At 50.6% G+C, this 21,791-nt stretch overlaps 4 protein-coding genes across 4 annotated transcripts; 2 read left to right on the top strand and 2 right to left on the bottom strand.

Moving 5' to 3' along the window:
• Positions 1-168: 168 nt before the first annotated feature.
• CH63R_01593 (Maleylacetoacetate isomerase) lies at positions 169-846 on the bottom strand (the record flags this gene model as incomplete). The annotated part of the gene is made up of 1 exon (XM_018296568.1): positions 169-846. The coding sequence occupies one exon, from the start codon at positions 844-846 to the stop codon at positions 169-171; it is 678 nt and encodes a 225-aa protein (XP_018164930.1).
• A 2,317-nt stretch (positions 847-3,163) lies between these two features.
• CH63R_01594 (uncharacterized protein) lies at positions 3,164-4,897 on the top strand (the record flags this gene model as incomplete). Its single annotated transcript, XM_018296569.1, has 2 exons — positions 3,164-4,078; positions 4,154-4,897. The coding sequence occupies 2 exons, from the start codon at positions 3,164-3,166 to the stop codon at positions 4,895-4,897; spliced, it is 1,659 nt and encodes a 552-aa protein (XP_018164931.1).
• Positions 4,898-6,094: 1,197 nt separating this feature from the next.
• On the top strand, positions 6,095-7,036 carry CH63R_01595 (uncharacterized protein; the record flags this gene model as incomplete). Its single annotated transcript, XM_018296570.1, has 1 exon — positions 6,095-7,036. The coding sequence occupies one exon, from the start codon at positions 6,095-6,097 to the stop codon at positions 7,034-7,036; it is 942 nt and encodes a 313-aa protein (XP_018164932.1).
• Positions 7,037-18,460: 11,424 nt separating this feature from the next.
• CH63R_01596 (Thermostable alkaline protease) lies at positions 18,461-21,337 on the bottom strand (the record flags this gene model as incomplete). Its single annotated transcript, XM_018296571.1, has 4 exons — positions 18,461-19,150; positions 19,228-19,594; positions 19,658-19,706; positions 19,804-21,337. The coding sequence occupies 4 exons, from the start codon at positions 21,335-21,337 to the stop codon at positions 18,461-18,463; spliced, it is 2,640 nt and encodes an 879-aa protein (XP_018164933.1).
• Positions 21,338-21,791: the final 454 nt, after the last annotated feature.

Genomic DNA, 21,791 nt, shown 5'->3' on the forward strand with positions numbered 1-21,791 from the left:
CATTGCCTCATACACGCATCAAAAAGCATTTATTTTAAATTGGACCAGTTTATTCCGATTAGTTTACCTGGTACATGGGAGTAACTCTCCGTGAAAATGAGTGTGACCTGACCTGGCACATAACGATGATGAAAGCGTGAAAGTCATATGAATCATATCAATTGTAGTCTACTTCATCCTAAGCTCGTCGGGAGTATCCGGCTGGTTAAAATAATGCGCCCTCACCACCGCCTCGTAATCCTTGAGATTCCCCACGATTCTCGCGATCGTGGGATACACGCCCAGATCCACGCCGAACCTCTCGGCGTTCCAGTACGCCGGCAGCAGACACACGTCCGCGAGGGAGACGTGGTCGCCGACGGAGTACGCGCCGGCCCACTCGCTCGCGACGGCCTCGTACGCCGCGAAGCCGTCCGCCGTGAGCTCGCGGTTCCAGCGCTCCGCGTCGCCGCCGAGCGCCCGCACGCGCCGCATGACGCGCAGGTTCGTCACGGGCTGGACGTCGCAGGCGACGATGTTGACCAGGCTGCGGACCACGGCGCGGGCCCTGGGGTCGTCGACCCCGGGCAGCAAGGGGGTCGACGACGGGTGGGCTTCCTCGAGGTACTCGAGCGCGGCGACGGACTGGGTCACCTTGAAGTCCGCGGCGGCGGCAGCGTGATGGACGAGGAGCGGCACGCTGGCCGAGGGGTTGAGGGCGCGGTGGGACGGCGAGAGGTGTTCGTCCTTCAGGAGGTTGGTCGGGATCGTGGTGTAGGGGATGGACTTGAGGTTGAGGGCGATTCGGAGACGCGCCGAGCAGGAGGAGCGGAAGTAGGAGTAGAGGGTGTAGTCCGCTTCGGCCATGTTGGCGTCTCTGGATTACTTGATGGCTGGTTTCTCTGATTCAGGTGGAAAAGACTGAGCACATGGAGCGTAGTTCATGGGACGCGAGCGCCCCGATCTTATGTCATTGACCACCAGCCAATACGCACTCAAGCCATGGCAATTCATAGCAGGCAATTCCGCTCCGCCATGGCTCTGAGAGACGAATGCCACTGTCTCACTGACACACGTACCACAAAGAATAACCGCTCCTAGCCTTGCCCTGCCGAAAGAGGAGGGGGGGACGGTCCCCTTGGCTTGGAGGTTGCTGCATGTACCCCGGAGCATCATGCGGGGGAAGACGGCTCTCGACGGGCATGATGGCTGCGAGAGCTCTTTGTCAATTGGAGCTTGTGATTGGTTATTCTGCAACCTGTTTGGTCCTTTTCTTTGTGGTCACGGTGGCCATGGCGTGTTCTCTCGGGCGGAATGTCGGAAACACATCAGCTTTACCCGCCCGTTGGATCTTGATGTTCCGCCACTTCATCTCATATCTCCAACACCTATCTAAAAGTGAGCCAACAAGACAACTGTTGGTTTCGGAACAGCTATATTCTAGGTCGTTTGCCATGCTAAGGGTTCTGTCATGGTTATATTGCGCTCTGCAGTCTTCATGATGCCTCACAATCCACAAGTGGAACGCTGGATGACCTCCGGAACAATATCTTCCAGCTGCTCATGGACTGACTTAGTGCTCTATCAAAACCCGGGGCATCTTCCAAACCGTCTGTGAAGAGCTCATACAGAGTCGCGACGTTGCTTGCCGGGATGGGCAGACTCTCCTGGAACGCGCTCCAAGTCCTATCAGCCGTCTCTACCGTGGCGCCTTTGACGGCAATGACGGAGTCGGAAGCAATGACACCCCTCAACTTTGATCAGGTGAGGTATGTCGCGTTTTGTGTCCTGTTGTCCGGCTTTGCGTAGGTGGTGCTGGTTGTGAAAGTGACCCGTGACGCAGGGCGTTGTATAACCTCTGCTTCCTGTTGGACTCTCGTTCAACGTTGTTGCTGCCACGTACGCCGTAGGGTTTCCTCTTTTCGTGATGACTGGACAAGAACTCTAGACCAAAGACTCACTGATGCTCTGGAAGTTGCAGCTGGCAATAGCACAAAAAAGAGCGCTTATGTGTTCGTCTCGCGAGCGAGTTTGCGTCATTCCTCGAGGGCCCGTTACTCCGCCGGGGTCGTTAACGAAGGCGCATTCGTTGATCAAGACACTATAGCGAGCGGGCTGACCTGAATATACCGGCTGGGACGGTTGATCATGGCATTGAATTGCACCAGACTCGCACACAAAGCAGTGGAAAATGACCTAGCTCACGCGGTTAGACCTCGCTTGATCAACTGCGACCTGCCATGTCTCAATTGAAAGGTCTTGGTTTGAAATCACATCTGCATCTGGCTCCGTTGTGGTTGTCGTGACGGGGCTATTTCCGGCATGAGATCCAAAGACCAGGGGGAAAGCTGCAGGTCTCCATTGAAAAAGCAGGGGTATACGAGAAGAGTTGGTAGAGAGAGAGAGGTCCGTTATCGAATCAAGAATCACAGGCTGCGTTCAAAGGATCGGCTGAAACTTCAATGCTCCTTAAACCGCAACCCTTTCCGCGATACATCCGTGGCGTCTAAGAATCCCTTGATTGGTTCAACGTTGGTGATTACCTCGAATCCCAGGCCGCCGCTCACCGAAGGCAACGGCTTCAGGATCCTGGGTTTAGGCATCTCTGAAAGGCAGACAGACAGACCACTCCCAGATGAATAATACAAGAATGGGATCGAGCTGGAGAAGAAGGAACCGCGTCTCCAGTCCAGACCTCCTTGGCAGGCTGTACGTTGGCGCTCCTCGTTGGATTTCTACATCCTACAGACAGGGCCCCCTTCAGGCTGCAGCGTTAACAGCGTCTCATTCTCCCGACAAGCGCCCGCCAACGGGGAAGCCATTCGCGGGTTCCAGATCCATTTTCATGATGGGGCCCCGTCAGCGCTTTTCCCGACTGAGAAATGAGCGAGCATCCTTTCTGCAGGGATCGGAATCCTTCATCTCCCTTGCCGGGTCCTTGGCGCCAGTGAGCCCGTGATCCTGAGCGAAGGGGGGGCCGCGAGAAGAAAATCCACAGCTCCTAGCCGTCGGCCGCTGCAACCTAGCAATCTTGTTCCCCATAACGTTCAGGATTCCCCTCCTCCTCCAGTCTCTTCATGTCTTCATTCAGCCCTTTTCCCCATAAGTCTCAGCTTCTCTTTGCTCTCCTTATGTCGGTATTGGGACGGGCTTCGGTCAGTGACCCGACTATGAGCAGCTCAACATGACGACGCCGAACTACAGCAGCAGCAGCAGCAACAACAATGCCGCCCAGGAGTACTACGGCGGCCTCGAGATCGACGGCAGATCCGGCCAAGGCGGAGGAGGATGGGGCGCCGACGACGTGACCAAGTTTCGAGTCGCCGACCAGAACAACCTCCCCGAAGTCCACAACCGCGACGGCGACCTCCCGCAAGTCGCGCACCAGTACAACCATGACTACTCGATGATGCAGGCCGTCCACCCGGCGGATGTCGGCGGCAGTCCCGCAGCGGCGACGGGGACGGCGGCGACGACGCCATACGAAAACACCTTATACCAAAACGAGACCTCGTACGGTTACTACGCGCCGAAAGACCAGAACTCGCTCGAGGTCGTCACGGAGGGACTGGATGAGAAAAAGGAGGCTCCCGCCAGCGGCACAATATGCGGCATGCGGAAGAAGGTGTTCTGGATCGTCCTGGCCGTGGCGCTCCTCATCGTCATCGGTGCCGCAGTCGGAGGAGGCGTCGGCGCAGCAATGTCCGCGCAGAAGAGCTCGCAGCAGTCGAGCAGCTCATCAGGCGGATCGAGCGGCAGCGGCAGCGGCAGCAGTAGCAGTAGCGGTGGAAGCGGGAGCGGCAGCGGGAGTGGTGATAGCAGCGGCGATAGCAGCGGCGACAGCAGCGGTGATGCCAACAACTCGACGACGACGAGCGACATGGACATCCTCCCCAGCACGAACCTCGGCGCCGTCAACTTCACCGATGCCTATGGCCACGCCAACCATCTGGTGTTCTACCAGCTTCGCTCCAAGAACCTGATGATGAGCTCGTGGAACGAGAGCACAAAGGTCTGGTCCACGGCCGTCGCAAACAGGGAGAGCAACGTCAAGGAGGGCACGCCCATCAGCAACAGTTTGTTCTGGCAAAGCAACAAGGTGAGTCGCCCCTCGCGGTATTTTACAGGCACCGCCTGTGTATCATCGTGTGATCTAACCGAGACCCTCGTACAGACTCGCGACGTCCGAATCTACTACCTGAACGACGACAACCAAGTCGCCGGCCAGATCAACGCCAACCCCGTCTACAGCATGACCTGGGACAAGTCCGGCGTGTCGGACACCTTCACCGCGAACCCCAGGTCCCAGCTGCTCTCCAACGGCATCTACACCCCCGACTCATACCTCTCGAACCTGGTCATCTACCAGGACTCGGGCAGCACCCTCCGCGTGCTCCGCCGCACCGGCGGCAAGACGGACTGGGTGGCCGTGGGCATCTCGACCGACTTCGGCAAGCCCGCCGAGGGCACCGGCCTGTCCCTGATCCCCGTCTACACCAAGGAGTCGGCCAAGAGCATGTGCCTCTTCTACGCCACCGAGTCCGGCTCGCTCACCCAGCTGACGCTGACCAACGACAACGACTGGAACAACGCGACGCTGCCCACGACGGTGGAGACCAACGCCACCATCGCGGCCTTCTCGAGCGGGTACAACGGCACCAACCTCGTCATGCACGTGCTGGCGGCGCAGACGACCAAGGCGCCGGTGCTGACGACGTACGCCGAGGGGGAGTGGTCGAACAAGGGTGAGGTTTCCACCATGGCGGGCGACGACAGGCCCGTCAAGATTGCCGCCAACCTGGCCGGCCGGGTGTACGGCCTCGTGCAGAGGAGCAGTGGAAAGGTCGAGATTGTGGAATGGGAGTGGATCGGCGGCACGACATATAACAAAATCGGCGTCGTAGACACAGTGTCGTGATGTCCGAGAGGGGGGCAGACAAGAGTAATAGAGAAACTAATGTTCACAACAGCCCTCCCATCGTTTGCACACCTGCCTGACCCAGCTGATGTCTTGGATCAAGATGATGTGACAGAGACTAAATGCCTCGCTGGGTTACCCCCTTTCGGGTCGGGTGTCATCCCTTGCCGCGGATCAGTCTTCGTCCCGTCTAGTGTGACGATACCCGGCTTGCCGGCGGGGTCCGGGACGGCGCGAAAGACGCAGGGGCCGCGGGACTAGCAGATTTGCAGCCGGCATCTTCCCTTCCTTACCGGCTTCATAAGAAACGGCATGCTGTTCAAGACATCAGTCAAGATACGCCTACCTTCGCGATGCTGTAGCACTTCACTCGACTGTTTGTGCTTCATTGTGGACCATGCTAGGGGCTACATAGACCGGAGTAAGTCCTTGCCCATGACGACCTGTGAGGCTATTTCCTGCTACATACATTCAGTTGTGGGTTTGTTGCCCGTTACAGCTATAACACATGGAAAAGAGCCTATGGATTCACCTTTGCTGCATTTATGTTTAGCTTCTGCGTATCAAGGAGTCTCGACTTTTTGGCCACATGATGATCACATTCGTGACTAAAACCTGCAAAAATTGCTTGGCCCAGTCAGGCTCCTTCGACCTGCAACATGCAGGGCATCCCGACTGATTCATGATTAACATCGCGAACCAGCATCTTTGAGGGTGTCGTGCCAGCAGCGAGTCTGGAATTGTGCAGCCTGAAAATCGTGGCATGATTTAACTCATTATTGCTACTCCTATTTTGGAAAACCCCCGACAACTATGTCCAGAGAAACCCGAGGGTCAAGCAGCACAGGTTTCCTCGTTGAATCTCCCCGCCACACAGCGGTCTCCTATCCAGTGACACATTTCCTACTCGCCCACTTCGGTCACCTCTAGCGACGACGAAGCAACCAATCAGACTGACGCGGGATGACCGACTTGATGTGCAGGGTTGAAGATTGAGGGGTGGGCACGCGCGGTCTTACATGCAGCTCTCGACGCACCCAAACGGGCTCCTCGTTCACGTCTACCAGACACAGTGAGAAACTCAAGGCGCATACAGTGATGCCCATTTTAAAACAAGTCACTGGAGGCGCATCGAGGCTGGCCCTTCCAGACCTCTCTTTCTGTGTCGTCTCACACACATATGAAGCGTAGCCCAAGATGCCGATGAATAAAAAGAACCCCGAGCGCAAGACGTACTTCATCCTCCGTAGCACAGACTACAAGCCCGATGGCCTGATCCAACTCGGCCAGCTCATCGAGGACCCTCACACGCCCTACCGCCGCATAGCGCCTCCCATCAGGCCCCTCCCTGCAGACGCCGTTCACGTCTCCCTCAAGAACGACTGGTCCCTGGACAAATCCAAGGGGGCGGCCGGCGAACTCGGCGTCTTTGCGCAGTTCCTGGCCGTGATCACGGCAGAGGCCTCGGCCCACGCGTCCAACGAGTTCACGCAGTCGTGGAGCGCGGCCCAGCTCGAGACGGCATTTCTCGAGCTGGGATCGGACAAGGAATCCGACTACGTCACGTCCAGCGTGCAGAAGGCGGCGGTGCAAAAGCGTCTCACGCGCGAGGGGTTCTTCAAGAAGATGGTCCTCAGCAAGAAGGTCTTGTACATGGTCACGGGCGTCAAGATTGCGAGGAGGCCCGGCCAGGTCTCGTCCGGGGCGACCAAGACGACGGGCGGTGCCGTGAAGCTGGGCGCGGACCCCGGGACCGGGGGCGTGGTCACGACCGGCGTACAGGGCGGGCTGGACCGGTCCAGCAGTTTCGTCGAGAGCAGCACGCCGGACGACGATTTCGTGTTCGCTTACAGACTGCGCAAGGTTCACGTCAACTTCAGCAGCAACACGTCCCTGCTGGGGAACGATGTTTCCGGGGCCGAACTGCACGGGCACGGTGCTGGGGGAGGCGGTAGTGACACGAGCTCCGATGAAGAGAGCGACGAAGAGGTGCCGGAAGAGGTCGTTGTTGATGTTGATGAAATCGACAAGGTCTTGGTTGAGAAGGAGGACTTTGGAGACTCTCTCCCTGCTCGAGACGAGAAGAACGACGGCCTCGACGAGTTCGATAGTGGCGAGTGCCTTGTCATAGTTGCATGATAGTACCGCCGAAAGAGATGTCTAATATCTACATAATACTTAAGCGAAGCCCCTCGTGCAGCTTTCCAAACTTGGACTTGGATAAATAACACTGTGTAGGTTAACGTACCTGCATAGCGAGTGGGCTAACATAGTGAGTAGGCTACTTTCCTCTACTCTTCTACCTTCTATACAAGTTAATTAAACTATAATATACAAAATTAATTAAAACTACATATTACCCTCTTCTTTATTACTATTCTAAACTACTTTATAAGTTTGTATATTATATTTAGGCTTCCTATAATTACTATATTACCTTACATATAGTTTAGTACCTTCTATATAATCCTCCTTCTAAAGGTTAATTTCTCCTCTAGTACTAATACTACTCTTTTCTACTTATATTACCTCTACTTTAGTAGTATTAAGTAACTTGTTACGGTCGGCTTTCCGTGGTAGTGTCTATTAGCAGAAGCTGAGGCAACGAAGCTGGGGAACAGTGCTGTAAGTCGTGCTGAAAGGATCAGGTCTTCAGAGGATACGGTGATCAGTCGTATACTCAACAAGGGGCTTGTAACGTGTGTCACTAGTGAAGGGTGCCGAGAGTATCCGAGGGGATAATCACAAAGTTGATTGCTGAAGAGCTATGGAAGGTAATCTATCTATGCGGAATGAGTGTCCTTATATCCTTGAATGTTGTTCTTGGGACCGACATCTCAAAGTCGGTCCTCGTCCTGGGACCGACGATCTGGATGTCGGTCCCTAGCGTGGACCGCTTATCGTCCGTCGGTCCTTCTTATCTGCACGTGACCTTCCCTAGTTCTTCCGTTCCGAGGAGTCATCTGTGTGACCTTGTTTCTTGTCCATACAAATGCTGTGCCGCCCGCGCCCTGCCTGGCCTGGTGGGGCTGCGTCACCTGTAGCTTGTTGGGTCGTAACATCAGGTCTCCTCTCCAAAGGTCTTGTCCTCAAGACCACATAAGTAGGTGGTGTCTCCCAGGTTGGGGAGTCGTCAACTTGCTTCCTGATTTCTCATGATGCTGACACCATGTCAGGTCGCGTCGAAAAATCGAAATCGAAATCTAAGTCTCAAAAGACAGAGATCAAAGATCGTGAACGTCTCGCGCTTCTAGAGTTTTTTGACGCTCGTTCTATTGTTGCCGACATGCCTTGCACTCGCTGTTTTCGCGCACAGGCGTCTTGTCGTTTTAGTGAGGGCTCTTCTCGCTGTCGGGCCTGTGTCGAGGCGAAGAAGCCTTGTGATGGCGTCTTGGTGGCGTCCACTCGTGAGTAGCCTTACTCGTGTAGATTTTTGTTTGCTAACTGGTTGTAGTCCAACGGTTGAATGCTCAGCAACGAGAGTGGGATGAAAAGGAGGAAAAAGCTGGTGAAGAGCTCTTGAAGCTTCATGAGGAGCTTGCTCGTTTGCAATCCTTGATGGCAACGGCGGCGGGTCGTCTGGCGAGGATTCGGAAAACTCGGAAACTGGTTCGTGATCGTCAAGCCGAGACTTTCCGCAGGGGTATGAAGGAGATTGATGAGTCGGATGCCCTGGAGTCAGCACTGGGTGCTCACGAGCGTGGAGTGGTGGAGGAGCTGCAATTCATGGGGGTTTCTAATGACGTGGATTGGTCCTCGTTCGGGCTTGGTGATGATTTCTCGGGCTTGGGGCCGTTGGTGGTGGAGGAGGAGTCCGGAGGTCGTGATATTCCTGAAGCAGTCGCGGGGCGTGCTGGAGGTTCTTGACTGGTTCCCATGAGTTGTCTTCGTGTCCGTAGCCTTTCCATTTAATGAGATATTCGTCATGACCATCTTCGTTCCTGTGGTCGATGATTCGTTCGACTTCGTATTCTGGTTCGTTGGGTTCTACGATGATGCAGTCTTCGGTGTGTGATCCGCGTGGCGCTGGTTCAAGGAGTGCGATGTGAAAGACTGGGTGGATTTTCATCGTGTCGGGTAGTTTTAGCTTGTAGTTGACTGGCGAGACTTTTTTGAGGATTTCAAAAGGTCCGAGTTTTTTGTAGTCCAACTTGTCGCTAGGCCGTTTGGTTTTGATGTTTCGTCGTATGAGGTAGGCGCTATCTCCCTCTTCGAAGGATGGTCCTCCAATCCTTGAAGTGTTGGCGTATTTTTTCATTCGTTCTCTGACGAGTTCTAAATCTTGGGAGACGTTTGTCTGGATTTCACGCATCTTGTTGATATCGGCCACGGCCTTCAGGGCCCGTGGTCCTTCGCGTGGTTCTCCGTGTGCGGTGGGTTCGAATCCGTAGTTTAGGTAGAATGGGGAGTGGAGAGTGCTTTCTCCAACTGCGCTGTTGTAGGCGAACTGAGCTGTAGGTAACAGTGGTACCCAGTTGTCTTGGTCGTAGTTGACATAGCATCGTAGATACTGTTCGAGTATCTGGTTGATTCGTTCGGTCTGACCATCGGTCTGCGGGTGGAAAGAGGTAGACAGTTTGTGGTCTGCACCAAGTTGCGAAATCAGAGATTTCCAAAACTTCGAAGTAAACAGCTTGTCTCTGTCTGACACAATTTCTTTAGGTAGTCCGTGGTTGCTGATGATGTATTTCAAGAACGTGTACGCAAGGTCTTCTGCTGTACTTGCTTCCAGGTATGGGATGAAGTAGGCGTATTTGGTGAGTCGGTCCACTATGACCAGAACGCTGTCGTAATAGACCTTCGTGAGTGGTTCCCTTGACTTTGGTAGTTTGACAATGAAGTCTAAAGAGATCGAATGCCATGCTGCTGGTGGTACTGGTAGTGGCTGAATTTGTCCATAGGGTTTGTGTGGACTGTTCTTGCTTTTCTTGCAGGGTTCGCAATCCCGGATGGCGTCTGCAACGTCTTGTCTTGTTACTCGTTGGTCGTGGTGTTGTCGAATTCGTTTCCAGGTCTTGGTAACTCCTTGGTGACCATGTATCCGGGCACCATGAATCTCTCTGATCATGTCATGCGTCATTTTGTTGGTCGTGCCAGCCATAACTCGTCTGGCGATCATAAGAAGCTTCTGTGCTGGAATGAGGTCTCCATTTTTGTCTGTTTTGAGGATGACTTGTGTTTCCTCTGGGACGGGAACTTCGTGATCCGTCCTTCTGCTGAGAGCGTCGGCTCTACCGTTGTCGGTTCCTTTCCTGTAGATGATCCGGAAGTTGTATTCCGAAAGGAATTCTGACCATCTGACTTGTCGTTTGTTCAGGTTCTTGGATGTTGTGAAATGTGCGAGGTTTTTGTGATCTGTGTACACGAGAACTTCGTGTTTCGTACCAGATAGTTGTGGTCTCCATTCATGGAATGCTTCGATGATTGCCATGAGTTCTTTGTCGTGGATCTGGTAGTTCAACTCTGGTCCATGAAATGCTTTGGAGAAGAAGGCACAAGGGTGTAGTCTTCCTTCTTCGTCGCGTTGTCCGAGTTGTCCGCCCATAGCGAAGTCCGAGGCGTCGGTCTCGACTTCAAAAGGTTTGTCTGGGTCGGGGATTCGAGTGACAGGTTCTGAGCTGACCTGTTGTTTGACTTGCTCGAATGCGTCGTTGCGTTCTTTGGTCCATTCAAACGGGGTGTCTTTTCGTGTGAGGTCTTGGATGCACTTGACATTTCCTGCGTAACCTTTGAGGAATCGTCGATAAAAATTGACGAATCCTAGAAACGACTGGACGTCTTTGACGTTTTGGGGGGTAGGCCAGTCCCTGACTGCCTGTACTTTCTTCGCTTCCATCTCGATTTGTCCTGGCGTGATGGTGTATCCTAGAAAGTCGACTTTCTTGCTGTGGAATTCGCATTTTTCCGCTTCTACCAATAACTTGGCGTCTTGGAGCTTCTGAAGGACTTTGTGTACGTGTTCCTTGTGTAGCTCAAGGGTAGGTGAGAAGATGAGGATGTCGTCGAGGTAGACGACAACAAATATGTCGATAAATTCGCTGAGGACGTGGTTGATCATTGTCTGAAAGGTGGCGGGTGCGTTGGTGAGTCCGAAAGGCATGACGAGGTACTCGAAGAGTCCTTTGCGTGTTCGGAACGCTGTTTTCCACTCTTCGCCTTCCTTCATTCTAATCAAATTGTAGGCTCCTTTGAGGTCGAGGGCCGTGAACCAGTTTGCTCCGTGTAGTAAATCTCGGAGTTCTGAGATGAGTGGTAGCGGGTAGCAATTTTTCTTCGTGATGCTGTTGAGCTGTCGGTAGTCAACGCATAGTCGTAGCTTGCCATTCTTCTTTGGCACAAACAGGATAGGGTATCCTGCTGACGATTCTGAGGGTCTAATGTACCCTTTCTTGAGGTTTTCGTCGAGGTACTTGTCGAGTGCCTCGCGTTCTGTTTCGTTGAGTCCATATATCGGATGGAACTTCGGGTGGGAGCCTTCGATGAGAGGGATCTCGTGATCGTAAGGTCCATGTTCTGGTAAGCCTGTTTCCAATTCTGGGGCAAACAGCTTGTCGTACTTCCGGTACTCCTCTGGAATAGCTAGGAGTGGATCTGATCCCTGATCGGATGCTGCCGGGGCTACCGTCTTGGAAGGCCGTATCTCCCGGAGATAGGCGATGTACCGTGTTCGTTGTATTGTGTCGTCAAGAGGTGCTCTGGAAGATTCGTTTGAGGCCTGGCTCTTGCAGTGCTGCTCAGTGACTGAATCTGACCATTGGAGTTGGCCGGTTCTCCAATCTATTCGTGGGTTGTGCTTTCGTAACCATGTGATTCCTAGGATGACATCGGCGTCTCCTATCTCTGTGATGTCGAATTGGAGTTCTTCTTTCTGGCCATGAACTTGCAAAGGGAGGTGCACTGTCTCCAAAACAATGAGTCCGCCGCCGTACTCGACTTGTTCTCCTTCGACCGTCCGTAACGCGTACGGGCGTTCTTTCTTCTGCCATGGTATCTTTCGTTCATTCACCAGTCTGGGCGATATGAAGTCTCCTTGGGCGCCGCTGTCGATGACTGCGCGCGTTCGTCGTCCTTGGATCTCGATGTCCAGTTCAAAATGTGCTGCGTCGTAGGTTGCACATAGGGTCTTATAGGTTGTCGCCGTACGTTGCCCTTTTTTCGTAGGCGTCTTCAGTTTTTTGGCTGTTTCTTTTCCTGTGCCTTCCTCCAGGCTCTTGCCTTTGCCTTGGAATGAATGAGGCATTCGTCATGTTTGCATTGTTGCCATCCTTGGTCGTTGTTGTAGCACGACATAGGGTACTCGGGGTCGGGAGCGAAGGTCGCAATGTTTCCTTCCTCATAGAGTCGCATTGTCCAGAAGGGGAGTTGTCTGTGTAGATAGACATCCTGAATGGGTTCTTCTGTGTAGCGTCGTGGGTAGAAGTAGAACTTCTTCTTGCCTTTCTTGTGGTCTTTGCAGTTGTCGTCCAGGCATTCGGCCCAGAACAAGTCTTGATGGTTCCGGTTGCTGGGATCGAGTAGGGGGTGGTCTCCTGGCACAAGTGGCGTAGGTGGGTGGTTCTTTTTGTATGCAGTTCCGTGGAACTTGACTGATTGATTGTCGTCCGCTGGGTGGATGATCTGGTATTCTGGTCGCTTCGGGGGTTCCGGGCTCTCTTCGTCAGAGCTAGATGCGATGTAGGTTTCGTAGTACTGGCTAGGCGTGATTCTGTAGCTGGGTGTTTCTTCTGAATCGTAATCCAAGCTGTCTGGCCCTTGCGGGTGGTCGCTTGCAGCGTGTTCATACGCTTTCCTCTGCTTGGAGGTCCATGTTCGTAGGTCCCGGGGATCGGCAGCTGCAGCTTGGTCGAGTGCAGTTATGTCGATCTGTCCGTTTGGTGCTATCAGGCCTTGAAGCATAGGTCTCTTGACTTCTTCAAGTTGTCCTTCCTGGAGCATCTCGTCGAGTTGTTCGTTAATTTTGCGTGTGAGCTTCTGGTTGGGGCCTCGTCGCATCATTGCGAGAGTCCTTGGTTGTTCTCGAGGGGTTTCTTTCTTTTTGGATGGGTCGTCCTTCATGAGTCCTTTCCTTGCGTCGGGAATCTTCTGGTAGCTGGCGATTCCGCAGACTTGTCGGAGGACATCGACACATTGTCGTTGGTGTTCGTTAGGGGTCTTGCATATCCCTGTTTTTTCGTATCCTGACCTGGCCATGGCTAGTGTTCTAGGGGGCTTGGGATACCATCCCGATTGTTCTTTGCTGTCTTGGTGGGTGAGGCAATTGTCGTCATAGCATGCGGTCCATGAGAGCGAGGCGTGGGGAATGTCCTTGCTGGCAATGTTGATTTGTCGGCTCTTCTCGGGTACCGGTTGGAATCGCTGTTTCTTGGGTTGCCGGCATTCTCTGGCCATGTGTCCTGGTTTGTCACAGTTGTAGCACTTGAAGTCTCGTGTTTTGTTGTCTCTCTGGGCTATGCTGAGGTCCATGGGGCCGCTGTGGTGCCCGTAGGCAGTGCTGTTGCGATTCTGGTTGTTCTGCCAGTTGTTTCCTCTGGGGCGCTCGGTTTGTCCGTTGCGCTGAGGGTAGTTCTGTTGGGATTGTCGTTGGGGTTGCCATTGGTACTTCCTTCCGGAGTTGGCGGGTGCTCGTTTTTCGCTTTTCTCCTTTCTTCGTTCAAAGAGTCTGTTGTCAATCTTGACAGCGAGTTCCGCGTACTGTAGGAAGTCGTCTGGTCGGTCTTGCTTGGAGAGTTCATCTTTGACATCTTCTTTGAGTCCTTCATAGAACAAGAAGATCTTGGTAGCGTCGGTGTAGTCGAGTCTGGCACAGATGCGTCTGAACTCTGCAGCGTAATGAGTGGCTGCGCCTTTCTGTTTGAGGTTGGCAAGGTCGCGTTCGTATTGTCGTTGTTCGTCAGGTTCCTGAAAGAGGGACAGGAGTGCCTTTTCGAATCCGTGGTATCCTTGGAAGATGAGTTGGGTTTCGGATTTGAGTCCGTCCCACTCGTTGGTCATGAAGTCGGTGAGGTGAGGTTCGAACCAAGCGAGGGCTCGTCCTTTCAAGAAGGAGGCCGCGTGGATGACCTTCTCAGCCTCATCTTTGAAACTCATTCCGTGGAATCGTTGGTAAGCTCGAACTTGAGTGAGGAATCCCTTGAGTTGTCCTGGGGTTCCGTCGAAAGCTTGGGGGGAGTTAAGTCGGAGTTTCTCTCGTCCGTCGTGGTGCGGGGTGGTGATGATGTTGGCTGCCGCACGGAGAGTATTAACTTCCTGTTGGAGTGCCATGAGCTGGGCACGCTCGGGATTCTGCTGGATCATTTGCTGGAGTCTAGTAACTTCGGCTGCGTTGCTGTTGAATGCGTCCTGCATACGAGCCATGTCTCGATGGGTTTTCTTGAGCTGCTTGGCTAGCTCTGTAGCGTCGTCATCGCTATCAGAGGACTCGGCGTCCTTCATTTCCTCGTCCAGGGTCTTGGGGGGCATGGGAGCTTTTCCCTTGGAGGCAGGAGCGGGAGTCGCGGGGGTTGCTTTAGAAGCCATCGTGTCGTACTGTTCGTTAGCTTCGTAGGGTCAACTTACTGAACAGGAGCAATCAAAGTGTTACGGTCGGCTTTCCGTGGTAGTGTCTATTAGCAGAAGCTGAGGCAACGAAGCTGGGGAACAGTGCTGTAAGTCGTGCTGAAAGGATCAGGTCTTCAGAGGATACGGTGATCAGTCGTATACTCAACAAGGGGCTTGTAACGTGTGTCACTAGTGAAGGGTGCCGAGAGTATCCGAGGGGATAATCACAAAGTTGATTGCTGAAGAGCTATGGAAGGTAATCTATCTATGCGGAATGAGTGTCCTTATATCCTTGAATGTTGTTCTTGGGACCGACATCTCAAAGTCGGTCCTCGTCCTGGGACCGACGATCTGGATGTCGGTCCCTAGCGTGGACCGCTTATCGTCCGTCGGTCCTTCTTATCTGCACGTGACCTTCCCTAGTTCTTCCGTTCCGAGGAGTCATCTGTGTGACCTTGTTTCTTGTCCATACAAATGCTGTGCCGCCCGCGCCCTGCCTGGCCTGGTGGGGCTGCGTCACCTGTAGCTTGTTGGGTCGTAACATAACTCTCTAAAATATAATTAGGTCTTTTTTACTCTCTAGTACTTACTTAGTACTTCTATTCTTATATAAAACTTATAATTCTTAACTTTAATAATAGTAAACTTATAGGCTAATTTACTAATACTTTTAGCTTAAAAGTTAATTACTTTATATATTAGTATTAGTAAGCTACTTTAATATATTTAAATTTTCTTTTTAAGAGAGGAAGTACTTTATATACTCTCTAGTACTATAGTTAGTATTTTTGCATTCTAGGAGCCTTAACTACTTAACTATAAGTTTAATAGTATTAGTATTTTTAGTTTAAAATTTAAATAAGAAAGAACTACTTTAGAATTAAAAAGTATAAGGCTTACCTATTTAAAATTAGTTTATATATTATTTTTACCTATGAAAGTAAAGAATACTACTTTAAAAGTAGGAAAGAAGTTATTCTTAGTAATATATAAAATTTGCATTTATATTATCTTCTTAATTTCCTTACTATATAAGTACTTTAATAGGCTAAAGTACTTAATATTAAGAGGCTAGAGCTTGTATAATAAGTAAGGAGGTATATAAAGAGTAATAATACTTTATTCCTTATAGTATTTATTAAAGTTAGTTAATTTATAACGTAGTTCACAAGTGAATGAATCACACAAGTGAGTGAATCACTTTTCTAGACTTTGTACGACCTACCTTTCCCTTTAATTTTCTCCACCTACAACTATGGTACGACATTCAAACGAAAGCGATTTAGTCCTAGCGCTTAATGCGCTCAAATCAAACCCAAAATTAAGCGTGCGAAAGGCTGCATCTCACTATAATGTGTCATTCTCTACCCTCCAGCGACGAAAACACGGCCAACCTGCCAGACGCGACATCCGACCACCCTGCCAGAATTTAACCTCGTACGAAGAGGAGACTATTGTGCAATACATTATTGACCTGGATTCGCGAGCATTTTCGCCACGCCTTAGTGCTGTTCGAGAAATGGCCGATCGACTGCTTCGCGACCGCGGCGCGCGACGCGTCGGAACAAACTGGGCCTCAAACTTCGTACGACGACGACCTGAGCTCCAGACGCGTTTTAATCGAAGAATCGACTATCAGAGAGTCCTCTGCGAAGATCCGGACGCGTATCGCGCGTGGTTTTCCCTCGTACAAAACACAATTGCGAAGTACGGGATAGACGATACCGATATCTATAACTTCGATGAGACTGGGTTTGCGATGGGCAAGATGTCCTCTGAAATGGTTGTTACAGCCTCTGAACGACGTGGCAAGCCAAGAGGAGCACAACAAGGGAATCAGGAATGGGTTACAGTAATCCAGGGCATTGGGTCGTGCGGCTATTCTATCCCGCCGTACATCATCTTTGCAGGCAAGGTCCATCTTGACTCCTGGACGTGCGACAGCCCCCTCCCACCCGACTGGGTAATTACACTTACAGAAAATGGTTGGACGACAAATGAGAAAGGCCTAGAATGGGTAAAGCACTTTGATTTCCATACAAGGAGTCGTACGAAGGGTGCTTACCGCCTCCTCATCCTTGATGGCCACGAAAGCCACCATTCTGTCGATTTTGAGCTATACTGCAAGGAGCAGAACATTATTACGCTCTGTATGCCCCCTCATTCATCGCACAAGCTCCAGCCTCTTGATGTTGGGTGCTTTAGTCCCTTAAAACGGGCGTACAGCCAAGAAATCGAGGTCCTTATGCGGGTGCACATTACGCATATTGCAAAGGAAGACTTCCTCCCAGCCTTTTATAAGGCGTACGACAAGGCAATGACAACATCAAACATTCAAGCAGGCTTTAGAGCAACTGGCCTTGTCCCGTACGATCCGGAATATGTGATTTCACAGCTAGATGTGAAGCTTCGTACGCCATCACCTCCAGGTTCTTCTGCTGGCTTACCAGCAGCTTGGGTCCCAAAGACGCCAAACAACCCAATTGAGTTTGATTCACATTCTGATTTTATTACGAATCGCATCGTACGACATCAGAATAGCTCCCCAACGTCAATTATTGGGTATATGCAGCAGCTGAAGAAAGGAATTATGGTGGTAGCCCATAACCAGGTTTTGATGCAGGCACAAATGACTGAGTATCAAGAGGCAAATGAGCGTATGAGCCGCCGTCGCCGTACGAAAAAAAAACAGCTTCAGAAAGGTGGAACACTTACAATCAATCAGGCAAAAGATATAAAGTCTCAAATTGATGTAACAGAGCAGTTACAGGTAGAAACAGGTCAAAGTAGTGGTCGTGCGAGGAGGACAGAAACGCGCGCGCGACGATGTGGCATCTGCGGAGAGACTGGACATAATGCTCGCACATGTCAGAAAGTTGAATCTACCTCTGAAGAAGAGGATTCTAAATAGTTTGAATTAATTTAAGGTGTTATGGTTAATTTCTCTTACACTTTGTCGTACGGGTGCTAGAAAAGTGATTCACTCACTTGTGTGATTCATTCACTTGTGAACTACGTTAGCTATTATAATTATTAAGAATTAAGAGGTAATAAGAATTCTTTATATAGGACTTTATATACTAATTAAAGTACTTTAGCTAATTTAGACTAATATTATTTATTATCTATTTATTTTTACTTAAATAAATACAATATATAGCTAGGAATAAACTATTAGTATACTAGGAGAAGAGGTAATATTTACCCTTTATAATAATATATAGAAGTATTATTTAGCTATTTATATATACACTCTAAATAATAGAAACTTATTCCTAATTACTAAGCTACTTTATATAAGGCTTTCCTTTATAGTTAAATATTATAATAACTTTTACATACAATAGTATTCCTATTAGGAATTTAGTCTTATTAAAATTATAAATATTATTATTAAGTATTCTATACTTTATAATTATATTTTATATAAGTATAAATTAGCCTTATATAATTGTAGAATTCTTAATTAAAGCCCTCTAATAGTTAATTTAATATTAAAATTGCATTTTTAATTTAGGAATGTATTATACAAAGTTCTCTACTTATTAGAGTCCTATATATATTCTATTATGTGCATTTAGGAATTAATTAGCTATTTCTTATATATCTTCTTATTATAGAGGGAACTCTTAATTAATTAAATTAATAACTTATTTAAGAATTACTTCCTCTTTAGTTATAATTATCTTTATTAAATTTAATTATTTTTTAAATTGTATAATACATTTAGTGCATTAGTATTAGAGTATAGTTTAAGGGACCTTAAAGATTTAGGCTACTTTTTGTACAGACATTTTTAAGTTTTTTTTAATAGCCTAGAGGGTAAGAATAATGCAACTTTTAATTAAGGTAGTTTGCATAGTTGTACGTAGAGGAAAGTTAGTATAAAGGTTAAAGAGGTAGAAAGGAGGAAAGGTAGCCTACTCGCTATATTGGCCCACTCGCTATGCAGGTACATTACTTGTTTCTCATTTGCTAACCTGTTTTCGAAAACAACACTTGATTCACTATGAGAGACACTGGAATCTACTTGACCCAAGCACCTAAGCAAAGCCTCAGCATCTGAGCGAAAAAGGAAACAGAACCGTTCTTCTCTTCACCGCTGAAATTGAAGTAGTTGTCCCGGCCCACCCAAGGGTTGAGGTAGTTGTGCTGGTCGGCGGTGGGCGCCATGCTCATCTTCAAGAGTATGGCCCGGACGGCGTCGACCGTCTTGAAGTCCAGCCCCGGCTCGAGGTTGATCTCGGCCTTGTTCGCGTCGTAGAACTGGTACAGGATGGCGACGACCGACGCGGCGATGGGCGTCGCGAACGAGGTCCCCGACATGGCGACCCAGAGCCCGGGGGACTTCTTCTTGTCCACCACCTTCAGCGGCGTCTCCCCGTCTTTGTCCCTCATGGCCTCGGGCCAGATAGACACGACGTCGTGGCCCAGGATGCTGAAGCAGTAGCTCTTTTCGAGGTCTGGGCTCGGGCTGAAGGAACACTTCCCACCCTGGTGGTCGGTCGCGAAGATCTTGAAGACTCCCGGGAACCGAGCCGGGAAAGAAACGTTGGCTTTTGAGTTCCCAAAGTTGCCCGCGGCCGCGAAGAGAATCTTGTTTTCCCAGTTGGCCCTGCCGATTGCTGCTCGGAATTCTTGGGTTTTGTACGTCCGGAACCCAAACGACATTGAGATGATGTCTGTGTCCCATTCCGTGATGGCATGGATGATTGCCTAGTAACTTGTTAGCCGGTGCCTCCTGTAGACACATTCGTTTGCAAAGGGCACCAGTCTCGGTGTCAGCCACTTACCTTTGTCACTTTCCCCTCCGCGTCGGGGTCCTTCATCAGGGAGGCCCGGGTCGTGGCCACTCGAGCTATGGAGAGCTCAACGAGTGGTGCGAGTTGAAGCACGATTCCAGCGATAAAAGTGCCATGCCCGTCCTCGTCGATTGCTTCGGTGCTGGGGTTCTCCGTCACGAAGTCCTGAAAGAGAGCAACCTTTTTGTTTGCTGCTTGCCTGGAATCTTGCCATCGTCGCTTGATGACGAACGGATGGGTTCTGTCGAGGCCGGTATCGATGATGGTAACCCTGACTCGTTCCATGTTTTTGTCATGCTGAGGACTGAGAATCGTGTTGCGAGACCTGATGAAGTCCTTCATCCACTTCTCGCTGTTCCTACAAGTCATCGTTAACCACGGTGAAACAATAACCATCACTTTCGAACGAAGGCCAACTTACTGTATGCTGCTAAGGATACTCTCCGAATCGAAAAAGGCGGGCTCTGTATCTAAATGCATTGGTGTTTCTGCAGTTGTGAGTTTTGTCAGCTTCATCATCGCCCCAACAATATACTCCAAATGCCCCTGAAGACGTTGGATACGCACCAGGTTCTGACCACTCCGAATATCCTGTGTCCGTTCTGCTGATCCCTTGCTGAATCTCGAGATCTTGCAGCATATTTATCTCCCTCTTCATAGCCTCTTCTTCTTCCGCCTCCCTTGCGCTCTGTTTTGCATGCTCCTCCTCCTCTCTTTGCCTATCTTCAAATTCCTTCTCCCTCATTTTCTGTTCTCTCTCTTCGTCCAACCTTTTGAGACGATTTTCCTCATCTCTTCTCTTTTCCTCTTCCTCTTCTAGTCTCACCTTCTCCTCATACCTCCTCCTCTCCTCCTCCTCCGCCATCCGCTTCTCTTCAATCTCCCTTTTCCTCCTTTCCTCTTCTTGTTCTAGTGCCTTCTGCTCTTCATCCCTCTTCCTCTTTTGGTCTTCCTCTATCTTCCTCTTTTTCTCTTCCTCTTCTAACTTTTTAAGCTCCTCCTTCTTCCTGTTTTCCTCTTCGTCCCTCTTCCTCTGCAAAGCCTCTTGGACCAATGAGTTCCACTGGTCCATAACCAGCCTCCTGCGGCAAGTGATGTTCCACCTGGCCGTCTTCCTGGCTTCTGACAACACCCTCTGCCATTTTTGCTTGGCCATTAGTCTGCGGCAAATGAGATGCCACTTGTCCCGAATCTGCTTCTTTCGTGGTAGGACATCCCTCCTCACTTCAGCGCGCACCTGTTCCAGGCACCGTCTCCATCTCTTACGAGCCAGAAGCCCTGTGGCTTTCCTCCACTCGTCTTCGACTTCTTCTCCTATGCACACTGCCGTTTCGGACTGATCGGGATCCTCGGCGCCATACTCCCGTATCCGAGACTGAAGAGTGTCGTAAACCTCGTACCCGCTCTTTCGATCCTCCAGCTCCACGGTGAAGTGTTTAGTTGCCACAATCCCGTGGTATTGCATGTCAAGTAGTTCCTCGTCTTCCATGTCGTCGTCGATTTGGACGAACGCCTGGAAACGAGTCCGATTCAGCTCGGCAAGCTCCAAGGGCTTTCGGTCTTGGTTTTTCAGCAAGGCTTTAGTGCAATGAAGGACATCATCAATGTCCTCGCCTCGTTTGTCGTTGGCTTCTTCATTCATGCTCTCCACGGCGAAGCCCAGTGCCTCGAAGTAGAGCTTCTCGGATCTCGCAACATCTCGTGTCTCCTCTTCTTTGGCGATCTCGATGAGCGAGGCCGTTAGATCCTGTCGGGCCCGCAGAATCATCGAAGAATTGGGGGACTTCTGGGATCTCCGAGCTTGAAAAACCTGTCGGTAAAATCTCTCGGCTTCACCATAGTTCTCCATGAGGAAGAAGCACTCCCCGAGATGGTGCCACGCTACTACGACGCCAGGGTCGTCGCGGGGGAGTTTCTTGACGACGTCCCACAACATCGCGTCCAGGATCAACTCGGCAGCCCTTTCTGGGTCAGCTTCTTTAATCTGGGAGGCCTCTCTGATAGCTCTATTGAAGTCCTGAAGACTGAGGTTCGTCCGGTTCTCAAGGCTTGAATGCTCTGGAGTGTTGTCGACAGCCTTTGGTTTGGAAACAGCCGGCATTTGTTGTGAACCCGAGTTTCCTACTGCCTGACGACTCGTATCTTCAGTTCTGATGCTTCGATGGGGTTTGACGTTTGTGTCACCCTCATTTGATGTATTTATCAAGGGCGCGGATAGAGCTTCGGAAGCTCTTAACGTAGGCTCGGCGCTCCGTCCTCTCGGCGTTGGATCTTCCGGGATATCTGTAGATAAACTGGATCCATTCCGAGAACCCGTCTCGAATGTCGATCCGTTGGTACTTGAGCCGGCCTGGTTGAAGCTTGAAGGTTGGCCATGATGAACATAGTGTTTAAGGAACGGAGGCTGCTGCGTGTCGCCGTTCCCCGCTTGAGTCGGCCACATTGCTGGAAATCGATGGAAACATGGACAGAGTGACGACGCGATAATGGTGGCCTTCGCGCCCCTTGTACTGTCAAAGCCGGCGACGTGATTAAAGATCTGCGCTGGGGTCTCG

Source organism: Colletotrichum higginsianum, chromosome 1 (assembly GCF_001672515.1).
Source record: "Colletotrichum higginsianum IMI 349063 chromosome 1, whole genome shotgun sequence".
NCBI lineage: Eukaryota > Fungi > Ascomycota > Sordariomycetes > Glomerellales > Glomerellaceae > Colletotrichum > Colletotrichum higginsianum.